This window comes from Eleginops maclovinus, chromosome 6 (genome assembly GCF_036324505.1).
Source record: "Eleginops maclovinus isolate JMC-PN-2008 ecotype Puerto Natales chromosome 6, JC_Emac_rtc_rv5, whole genome shotgun sequence".
NCBI lineage: Eukaryota > Metazoa > Chordata > Actinopteri > Perciformes > Eleginopidae > Eleginops > Eleginops maclovinus.
The window spans coordinates 2149747-2161604 of record NC_086354.1 but is presented as its reverse complement, the minus strand read 5'-3'; the positions used below and the strand labels follow the sequence as shown (position 1 = coordinate 2161604).

At 41.0% G+C, this 11858-nt stretch overlaps 1 protein-coding gene across 1 annotated transcript in view; it reads left to right on the top strand.

Moving 5' to 3' along the window:
* Positions 1-9597, top strand: part of LOC134865964 (uncharacterized) — a 31816-nt gene extending 22219 nt beyond the window's left edge. Inside the window, exon 12 of the mRNA XM_063885835.1 lies at positions 4272-9597. Within this exon, the coding sequence (XP_063741905.1) occupies positions 4272-4319 (48 nt within the window). The 3' untranslated portion in view covers positions 4320-9597. The remainder of the gene's footprint in view (positions 1-4271) is intronic.
* Positions 9598-11858: the final 2261 nt, after the last annotated feature.

The window sequence follows — 11858 nt, the reverse complement described above, 5'->3', positions numbered from 1 at the left end:
CTACGATATACTATTATGCAATCCTTCTGAGGTTTATCAGTTATTAAACACGCAACAGTATGTGAGAGGTAGAGGCGGTGTGTTTAGTATGCAACTCCACGCGTCCTTCTCCCTCTACTCATATATATAATACAGAAACAGTGAATTATCTTTTAATGTTCCTTTTCAGTATATTATTTCTAACAATATCCTTTGTCCTTAGATCTCCGCAAGGTTGGGCGTAGAGGCTTGCAGTGAAAACAGCTAGTTTAGTTGTTACCCTACAAGCTTGCGGTTATGTACCCTGCTAGCTTGTGGTTATGTACCCTGCTAGCTTGCGTTTGTATACCCTGCTAGTTTGCGGTTATGTACCCTTTTAGCTTGCGTTTGTATACCCTGCTAGCTTGCGTTTATGTACCCTGCTAGCTTGCGTTTGTATACCCTGCTAGCTTTTGGTTATGTACCCTGCTAGCTTGCGGTTATGTACCCTGCTAGCTTGCGGTTATGTACCCTGCTCTAGCTTGTGGTGATGTACCCTGCTAGCTTGCGTTTGTATACCCTGCTAGCTTGCGGTTATGTACCCTGCTAGCTTGCGGTTATGTACCCTGCTAGCTTGCGTTTGTATACCCTGCTAGCTTGTGGTTATGTGCCCTGCTCACTTGCGTTTATGTACTCTGCTAGCTTGCGTTTATGTACTCTGCTAGCTTGCGTTTATGTACTCTGCTAGCTTGCGGTTATGTACTCTGCTAGCTTGCGGTTATGTACCCTGCTAGCTTGTGGTTATGTGCCCTGCTAGCTTGTGGTTATGTGCCCTGCTAGCTTGTGGTTATGTACCCTGCTCTAGCTTGCGTTTATGTACCCTGCTCACTTGCGTTTATGTACTCTGCTAGCTTGCGTTTATGTACCCTGCTAGCTTGTGGTTATGTACCCTGGTAGCTTGCATTTATGTACCCTGCTTGCGTTTATGTACCCTGCTGAGCAGGGTACATAAATGAAAGCTAGAGCAGGGCCTATTCTAGCTTTCATTTATGTTCCCTGCTAGCTTGCGTTTGTATACCCTGCTAGCTTCTGGTTATGTACCCTGCTAGCTTGTGGTTATGTACCCTGCTCTAGCTTGCGTTTATGTACCCTGCTAGCTTGCGTTTGTATTCCCTGCTCGCTTTTGGTTATGTACCCTGCTAGCTTGCGGTTATGTACCCTGCTCTAGCTTGTGTTTATGTACCCTGCTAGCTTGCGGTTATGTACCCTGCTAGCTTGCGGTTATGTACCCTGCTCTAGCTTGTGTTTATGTACCCTGCTCTAGCTTGTGTTTATGTACCCTGCTCTAGCTTGCGTTTATGTACTCTGCTAGCTTGCGTGTATGTATGTACTCTGCTAGCTTGTGTTTATGTGCCCAGCTAGCTTGTGGTTCAGACCCTGCTCTAGCTTGCGTTTATGTACTCTGCTAGCTTGCGTTTATGTTCCCTGCTAGCTTGTGGTTATGTACCCTGCTAGCTTGCGTTTATGTACCCTGCTCAAGCTTTGCATTTATGTACCCTGCTAGCTTGCATTTGTATACCCTGCTCTAGCTTGCGTGTATGTACCCTGCTAGCTTGTGGTTATGTACCCTGCTAGCTTGCATTTATGTACCCTGCTAGCTTGCGTTTGTATACCCTGCTAGCTTTTGGTTATGTACCCTGCTAGCTTGCGTTTATTTACTCTGCTAGCTTGCGTTTATGTTCCCTGCTAGCTTGCGTTTATGTTCCCTGCTAGCTTGCGGTTATGTACCCTGCTAGCTTGTGGTTATGTACCCTGCTAGCTTGCATTTATGTACCCTGCTAGCTTGCGTTTGTATACCCTGCTAGCTTTTGGTTATGTACCCTGCTAGCTTGCGGTTATGTACCCTGCTCTAGCTTGTGTTTATGTACCCTGCTAGCTTGCGTGTGTGCGCCCTGCTAGCTTGCGGTTCAGACCCTGCTCTTAGGGTGGCCAGACTTCCGGCTTTAGGCCGGACAGTCCGGCTTTTCAATGCCCTGCCCTTCTTGAGTCAAGAAGGAGGACAAATACGCGCCGGACGCCGGACATGGCATTGAAAAGCCGGACGTCTGGCCACCCTACCTGCTCTAGCTTGCGTTTATGTACCCTGCTTGCATGCGTGTATGTACTCTGCTAGCTTGCGTTTATGTGCCCAGCTAGCTTGTGGTTCAGACCCTGCTCTAGCTTGCGTTTTTGTTCCTTGCTAGCTTGTGGTTATGTTCCCTGCTAGCTTGTGGTTATGTTCCCTGCTAGCTTGCGTTTATGTACTCTGCTAGCTTGCGTTTATGTTCCCTGCTAGCTTGTGGTTATGTACCCTGCTAGCTTGCGTTTATGTACCCTGTTAGCTTGCGTTTATGTACCCTGCTCTAGATTGCGTTTATGTACCCTGTTAGCTTGCGTTTATGTACCCTGCTAGCTTGCGTTTATGTACCCTATTAGATTTAGCGTTTATGTACCCTGCTCTAGCTTGCGTTTATGTACCCAGCTCTAGCTTGCGTTTATGTACCCTGTTAGATTTAGCGTTTATGTACCCTGCTCTAGCTTGCGTTTATGTACCCAGCTCTAGCTTGCGTTTATGTACCCTGTTAGATTTAGCGTTTATGTACCCTGCTCTAGCATGCGTTTATGTACCCTGCTAGCTTGCGGTTATGTACTCTGCTAGTTTGCGGTTATGTACTCTGCTAGCTTGCGGTTATGTACTCTGCTAGCTTGAAGTCAAAGTTGGAATCATTTAAACTTTGAGCCCAGCACTTGGCGACTACTTTGAGTGGTGCCCGACATCAACAGTCGCACTTCCATCTGGTCGGGCAGGATTGCTCTCTTCAAAGAAACACAATGGCGACTTCAGCATAGAGTCATTTTACGGCTTGTTAGAGACCCGACCCTCAACTGACTCAGGAAACATCGATTTTATATTTGTTGTTATGTTTTTAATAAGTCCAGTTGTATTTATTTCTGCATGTTGGGTCTGTTTGTGTTTTCAGATTGGATCCATATCAGCTTTTATTTCTGATTATGTTTTGCAATAGATGTGTTTAGACCTCTTTGATCAGATCCAAAATGTTTGACCCTTGAATAGTTAACCCCTCATAGTTTTAAAACAAGTGACACAGATAGACTATGGTTATTTGATTTATCATGCTGAACTAACTTCCTTTGAATGATCCTTGTCCAGCATGATTTAATGGTTCCATAGAAGTGCATTCCTCCTTGTCACACTTCATGGTCTTTGGTTTTACAGCTACACAGAAATAATGAACCCTTACATCAATCGCTTTAATCCTAAAGCCTCCTGCACTGTTTACATTTCATATTCTGTCCACTAGAGCAACGGTCCCCAACCTTTGTTGTGCCACGGACCGGTTTCATGTAAGACAATATTTTCACAGACTGGCCTCCAAAGTATTGGGAGATACAGGGCTCTAGTGCTGCAGGAGCGCACAGGAACACCTTTTCTGAGGAAACCTTTTCTGAGGAAAACCAACATATGCAGTAACCATAAGGCGCCTCTTTTGCGTGGTCAAATCAGCTGTTGTCAATGTAGATGCCACTTACGGCTGTGTCCTTAGTTGAAAGTAGTTTGACTTTCAAGCAGCAACGCGCACCGCATGTGATATATTTCACAGCCAGGATACATCTTTTCTGTCTTCCTCTAACATCAGGCTTCGGTCTACATTTTATGCTAAAATGCTATAATGTCACGATCAAAATATCTTCTTGAAACGAGTACCGGTGTCCAGCAGACAAACATAGGCCAACAAACACATGGAGCTCAGCAGAGAGAACACATTTCTCCACACAGACAGATGCTTAATAAGCAAAGTATCACGTGACTGAGACGAGTGTCTTGAGCTATAGTATTGACATGTGTCAAGAGACACAGAAGCACAGACAGATGTATCTGGTCATCAAACATCTTTCAGACTGATACTCAATCAAATATTTTTTCGGGCGGACCGGGGGCTAGGGACCACTGCACTAAAGAGCATACGTTTCTGCTGTAAAATGCTCAGTATATATTTGGACACAAATTCTAGGGATCTTTATATAAACATACAGTATATGTTATGTTGAGGGAGAGAAACATAGATTTTAGCCTTTGCAGACCATTGACATGCTCTAAAACCTATGGCACACACTACAGGAAAAGCAAACCCACCAAAATAAAAAATGACAACTGAATCAATCCAATACCATGTCATGAATTCATAGTTGTCAACACTTATAGATTCAATATGAAACGTAATGGTGTTCCTTGTCTTTTGTATGCGTTTCAGCACAAGGAGAAAGCCCAATCCCAGAATAAGGGCATCGACCTGAAGTGATCTCTCACCAACCATCACGCATGGTTACCACATCAACAGGCTCCCATGAGCACCACGGAAATACAAGAGATGGAGAGGAAAGGGAGACAAGTAAGAGGATGGGCCACACCATGGAGGCAAGTAGAGGGTGGAGAAAAGAAGGGATGATTAAATAGAAGGGAGGGAAAGAACATCCTGCAATAATTCAAGTTCCAGTTTCTTTTTATGCTCAAGAGGAAAATTAAAGTCACAATGGAAAGATGAGAAGTAGCAGGATGTTAAAACTACAAGTACCATGGGACAAACTGATCATGTCTATTGGCTATTTATACAAATCAGGGTTGAAAACAGTTATATAAAAAAAGGAATTAATTTAAAGGGTGTTCTTATTCTGTAGTGGATCTACCACTGGCAGTCATTCATAACAGAAATGAACTGATCTGTCATTTATTCACAATATCTGAGTCCTCTGATCCTCGTAGTTCAGCTTCCCATCCCTCTCCACTTCCCGGGTATGACGTTAGCCCACAAAAAAAGATCTCCTATATTTATTTGAGCTTTTTTATTTGAGTGTTAGAGCATGTGCAAGTGGAGTTAGGAGATCAAATGTATATAAATGATATACTCAGCTATTGTGGTTTTCAGATTATGTCGTGAAATAGTAGTTTTAGGGTCTGATGGACGAGAGCTGTATAAAGTCAGGTTGTACAGTGAGTGCATATCTATTCCGTCACCATGGTAACAGTGTTTTTTCAGTCATCAGTAACTAGGTGCTCCTTAAAGAGTGTCTTAACTGCAGGCTTAAGCTGTGTTTCCTCGCATGCTACGGCTCTGCTCGACAAGCCTCGCATTAGCATATCACCCCGGGAGACTCATCTGCGCAAGATGTGAAGGTCCAGTCGAGCAAAGCTCTAACCATGCAGTGGGAATGCAGCAGTAGAAGCAGAGTTTCACTGCCATCAGTCCTCCGCCCCCCCCGCCCAGCATGTGTCAGAAGCCTGCTGTGTTGCCCCCGTGTCACTCCCAATGTCACAGACCATGAGCACACCTGGAGGTCAGCAAAAAAAAAAAGATTTCTGGGGCTGTTGACTCGTTAAGCATTTTATCAACTAAAAATCATACATAGACATTATAGTATGCACACAAAAACAAATAGACCACCAATGAGTTAAAGCCTCTGCATCAGTGTCCCAGTTCCATATGATGAATCTATACAAAGCAAAAATATGCACTATGCACCTTCCTGGTTGTTAAGATTTTTCTAGTTGTTCCATACTTACACATAAAGAATGACCTGACTGACATGAAAGTGCAACTTTGAAAACTACTACCAATTCCAAAAAAGGAAACAAAACAGCAACACAAATGTATCAAAGGATGTTATCTCTCTATGAGCTGCCACTGGTGTCTTCACACCACTTCTTTTTCTTCACTAGTTTCAACTGTGAAAAGCTGTTATGCTGCATACTGTGCCAGAGTGCCCAGCATCACACAGAACACTTTGAAGTTTCTTTCTTTTTATCTCTCCTTTTTCGCTTTGTTACTCAATCTGATTTAGCTTATTATTCATACGTAGGCATTAGCACATATAGCAGCAGATCTACCCAAAAAGAAATAATTGTTACAAGTATTTTTTAATACTAAAACAGTGTTTGTCTAACACTGAAGTTTATTTCTACCCTGTAAAATTGGAACACATACAGTGTTAGCTTTCACAAATCCATTCTCGACTCGGCTATGTACTTTACAGAGTGGTGCAGTGAGGAAGTTAGCATCAAAAGGGCTCCCTCAAATAGGATGTTAACATTGGATGTTGGACATGTGTATGACAGTTACACATTTTGTTCAGCAGAATAATCTCCACATATACACACCACTTTTGACTGTTGGAGCGTATACGCAATCTCCAGAAGTAAAAGCTAACGTTAGGCTCTAAACCAGCCTCATCACGGTCACACGGCTGCGCATCGCCACCGCTAAGCTAAATGCATTGAAGCTTCGGACATTCACCTGTGGGTTATTTACTGCAAATGTTATGTCGTAGAACAAAACACGATTAAAAAACAGGACTTTGAGACGAGGAAGAGAGTTAGCATGCTGACACCACTGAGTGTCGACCTGCTACATGCTCTGAACCTGCTTAGTCACTCTGAAGTATGGAACTGGGACACAGCTGGAAACAGACACAGGGTGGGATCTGGCCCGAGCAGCGCGATGAAAAACAAGAGTGCGCTGTTCCTAAGCTGTACTATTAAAAAACTAAAAACATTTTCTTACAGCCAGGTCTGAACAGCCAGTGAGAAAATCCCGTCTGACATGTTTACCCTCATAAAACTAAGGCCTCAGAGAGGGGGAGTGAACAAATAGAATTGGGCTATATTATTAATGTAACCTAACTGCTCTACTAGCATTAGCTTCAGGCTATCTGTGTGTGTAAGGCTCTGTGAGGAGAGTCCTGCTGGCTGGATCAAACTGTAAACGTCTCCCATTATACGTTTGTAAAACATGCAATATGTATTACAGCCACTTGGGGGCAGCAGAAAACAACCTGTGAACACAATCCTCACGTTATAAGTTGACTCAGTGAACTTGTTAGCAAACATTTGCCTACAGAGCAACATTTATTTGTGTCACCGGATGAAGGACCAATATTCTCTCTCGTTTAGCTCTGCTTGGGCTCTGCAGCTGTTAAACACTCCACTATGATCACTAGCTAGTCTGCTAGAATGAGCAGCTGGACAGTGAAGCTCACTGAAGCTCTGTTTATACTCCACAAATATTGTCTAACCAATACATGTTATCCTCTGGGCTGCAAAGCAATATATACCATGTAAACAGTTCATACAAATACCATGATAAGTAGATAGAATTATCTGTGTATAAAATGAAAAATGTGAATATTGGTGTGTCCTATGCACATGAGGAATATACACTGCCTGGCCAAAAAAAGGTCACACACTCTTATGTTCGTTGGACCGCCTTTAGCTTTGATTATGGCACGCATTCGCTGTAGCATCGTTTCCAAAAGCTTCTGTAATGTCACAACATTTTCGCCAAGATTGATGACGGGAGATTCAGACCACTGCGCAAAGTCTTCTCCAGCACATCCCAAAGATTCTCAATCGGGTTCAGGTCTGGACTCTGTGGGGCCAATCCATGTGTGAAAATGATGTCTCATGCTCCCTGAACCACTCTTTCACAATCTGAGCCCGATGGATCCTGGCATTGTCATCTTGGAACATGCCCGTGCCATCAGGGAAGAAAAAGTCCATTGATGGAATAACCTGGTCCTTCAGTATATTCAGGTAGTCAGCTGACCTCATTCTTTGAGCATGTTGCTGAACCTAGACCAGACCAACTGCAGCAACCCCACATCATAGCACTGCCCCCACAGGCTAATGACCTTTTTTTTTGGCCGGGCAGTGTATATCCCAGATGACGGTCCACATCACACTGAAACAGACCTAGCAGGCTCTGAAGGAACATTTCAGTTCATATTTGATTTCAGTTTGCGCCTACCTCATACTACTTTGCCATGATTGCATGACAACACTGTGAAAGCAACATTCTGTGATTTATGACTCTTTGATAATGTGCAGTCAAGACAATGCAAGTTCATCAACACATCGTGCATGAGAGGCCTCAATCCGACAGAAATGAGTCTAAAACAGAAAATGATAACCTGAAGGCCAGTTATTGATGTCCTTAGCTCTCCTGCCAAGTGTTTGAAAATGCGTCATACTTACTACACTGAAAACACTGAAATGTTAACTTTAATTAAATGTATAAAATATAAATATCACATACCTGTACTAGCTTAGTGAGAGGTAATAATATAAAGCTTAAATAACAAATTGGTTTCGGTTCAACTTAATATTATTGCTTTCAACTAGCCTAGTTTGTTGACATCCAGTGCATGATAATCAATTCCCTGCACTTTGCTGGCAGTGCTGCTGGAACAAGAAGACATTCTTAGACAAATTACAATTTTGGAATCCTTTTATTTCAAACAATAATTGATAAACACATAATCTACATTATTAGAGCCATACGGTGCTAAAGCTGGTCATGTTTTATCAGACTTTTGTCTCGTTTCTATTCCCTACAAAAAATAGTTCATTCAATTTGGATTTCTTTGCACTTTCTGCTATATTTAAATTGTATTTAACAATATCTGTTATTAATAGGGACCAAATATGTAACTAAGAAAGAAATGCTGGTTTGTTTTCACTACATCAGAATCAAATGATGTAATACATTTTTGGATTAACGTTGATAAAGTGTCCGCACGCTGCTCCCGGTAACAATTATAACGTTACGTTCAAGACAGCTCAGAGGTCAAATTTCCACTAGGTTGAATTTCACAACTTCTGACCTACAACTTCAGATAAAGTGACACACTTTCTTTGACAATGCACAGTAAACCCTAATATTACATACTGGAGATGGGACATTTTTTATTTCCAAGTTGTCTTGAATGCAGCATCTAGTTATCCAACATTGATATGTCTTCCTGTTTGTCCCACTTCCTGTTTCATACACTGGCTTTTCTGTGGACCAACATCTTCTTTTGTGAAAGTCTGATACACATCAAAAGGACATTTATTTTAGAACAATATAACAGATGTTGGGTCCAAATTTGTTCTTAAGAGAACCGTACAAAAGATTCAGAACATTTCCAGATTTTCTGCCTTGAGTTCCCTAAAAAGCAGGAAGTATTATATGAACCTTTCACTCACTGAACACTCTTGGATTAATAAATAATATCTGTTTCTTAAATTGTTGAAATGTATCTCTGTACAGGCACATGTAGCACAATAAACACATTATTCCATGTACTGTAAAAATGACCAAATGATCAACTTATTTTATTATTTACTCAGAAGGATGTGAAATGATTTGGTCTTGCTGACATATTTATTTATTTATTTTTGTATTTATCTTTTTTTGTATTTATTTATTTATGTACAGGCTGCTTATAATATCTGTTGCATTATGTAAACACGAACATGATCAGAATATAAGTGAAAACAGGGACCTGGTTCAGAGAGAGAAAGTGCTTCTGGAGTCTTCATCCCCTCATCGGTCCTCCTCGCAGTGCGTGTGTGTTTTCTATGATGTATGCACTTTAAAAGCCATGGTTGAGTGAAATGATATTCAGAATAAGCTGTGTGTACTGCCGTGGTGAGCCATGGTTTCTCTTATGATAATACATTTGTGTGATGTTGTATCTGTTGCCGTCTAAATGTGAGGTTCTGTGTTTGAAAAATTAACAAATAAAACTCATCTATGATTCAAATATGGGGTCTGGTTTGTCTTTAAGAGCTGATTTTCTACTTCACTGTCTGATGTACGTGCAGAAGATGATGTCTTTGAGCAGCAGCCGGCAGCACAACAGACCTCCACTGACCGATCAGGAAACATGTCCTGGTGTACTAGTCAGACTGTATCCCCTAAAATCTTAAAGGTCCCCTATTATGCAAAATCCAATTTTTCATGTTGTTTATACATAAATGTGTGTTCAGAGTTTCAGAAAGTTTCAGTAATAAAAAGGCGGTGGTGGCGAAGTCCATATTGACTTGGCTTGGGAACTGGAAGGTCACCAGTTCAAGTCCCGGAAAGACCAGGGTCTACCCAGGTGTTCCTGAGCAAGTCACTGTTCCCTACACTGTTCCCCAGGCCCGTACGTATGGTAGCCCACTGCTCCTAAAATTAGGATGGGTCAAATGCAGAATGTAAAACCAATCACTTCTCAGAGGGGCGTGGCCAGCAGGAGCACATTAGCCTTTGAAGCTGCTGACACAGATTCAGCACCTCAGGAACAGGGCTGTAACAGAGAGGTTTATGGGATGCTACAATGATCTTTTTGGTGTTTCAGCCAATCAGAGACAGGTTCTGTATATATCTGAGACCTGGAATATATTGTTTGAAGAAGAGCATAATAGGGGACCTTTAAAGGGGAACATATTATGAAAAACGCACTTGTTCAGTGCATGTTCACATTACCCCGGTACCCTGGGCCTAACAACCCAGTACCTGAAATTGAAAACAGTCACTTTTTGGGGGGGCCTTCTACAGTATCAGAGGAAAGGGGATTCATCAAGCCACTCACACACTTCTCTTTCTTATTGTTGCTCATTGAATCCACCTGAATCGCAAAACATGTTTTCTCCATTTGGTCTATACTAACACCAAAGTAAATATCTCCCAAACAGCTCCCTGATGAGAGTAGTTGTTGATTCATAAAGACTAAAGCATTCTGCAGAGCTGAGGGAAAGTGCAAAGCTGCTGGTAATACTGTTCTGCTGTTTGTCACTAAAAGCAAAATATCTTACTTTAGCTCGGTCAGACACAGTGTAACAAATCTTCAGATATATCAATGCTCACTTCATATCCAATCCCCACAACTAAAACCAAAGTTAAAATCAAGCACAGTGGTTTTTAGCAATAATAACATCTGGAGAAAAGTTTCATTTTTTTAATTGTATTGCTTTTGATCAACAAAAGTTACTGTTTTGACACATAAGAAATACAAATGTAAATGAACTCCACAAAAAAGGCTTTTATTTAAGATGAGCTGAATCTGGATTGATAGAGATGAGGCAGCCTTTAGGTGTCACTAAACACTTCATGTCCTGTACTTTAGTGGTTACTTTAACCTGGTCCTGACAAAACATGAAGGAAGTGGAATTAAAAAACAATAAAAATGTGTTTAGGGGGAACACAGGATTTACTTGACAGGTTAAAAAAAACATTAGAAGGTTTATTTGTGAGGGAACACTATAAATCACAGTCACAGTCTCTAAACACAGTCTACAGGCAGGCAAATCACATGTTAAATCGAATGACACCTCCTCCTGTTCGGACACTAGCTGTGGTAAGAACACGATATTTCAAAACCAAACTGTCCATGATTGTTGATCTTCTGATGATTGTTGGACCACACATGGGATAAATGCACTGTAAAGGTTTCCTTGCCTTTTGAACTCAACCTGAACTTTTATTTCCTTCTAATGATGCTATATACTACACTGCAATTTTAAAGGCAATTATTGTACTTTTCGCTTCTTACATTTTTGTTTTGTTTAGTTAGTAGTTATTCTGCAGGTTTATATCAGTAATACACATATAAATCACCTAATGAGTGATGTAATTATATGTAATATTATAGATTACAATACCTGGCAAAATAACAGTCATTAAAATGAATTCCACTTTTACCTGTTGCAAAATAAAATAATGTACATATGGACAGTGAAATCCATTATATATAAATATATAACATAATATACGTTATTATTCATGATGAGTACTTTTATTGTTGGTATTTTAATTATTGATGATCCTAATACTTTTGTACTTTTGCCACAGTCAAATTTTGAATAGAGGACTTTTACTAGTATACCTGCACTCTGGTATTACTAGTTTTACTAAAGTAAAAACTTAAAGTAGTTCTTCTACCACTAGATAAATGTGAGAAAAGAACAAGCGATGGTAAAATTCAGATAATAAACACAACGAGCAGCACATTCTCTCTATACATGTGAACATACAAAAATA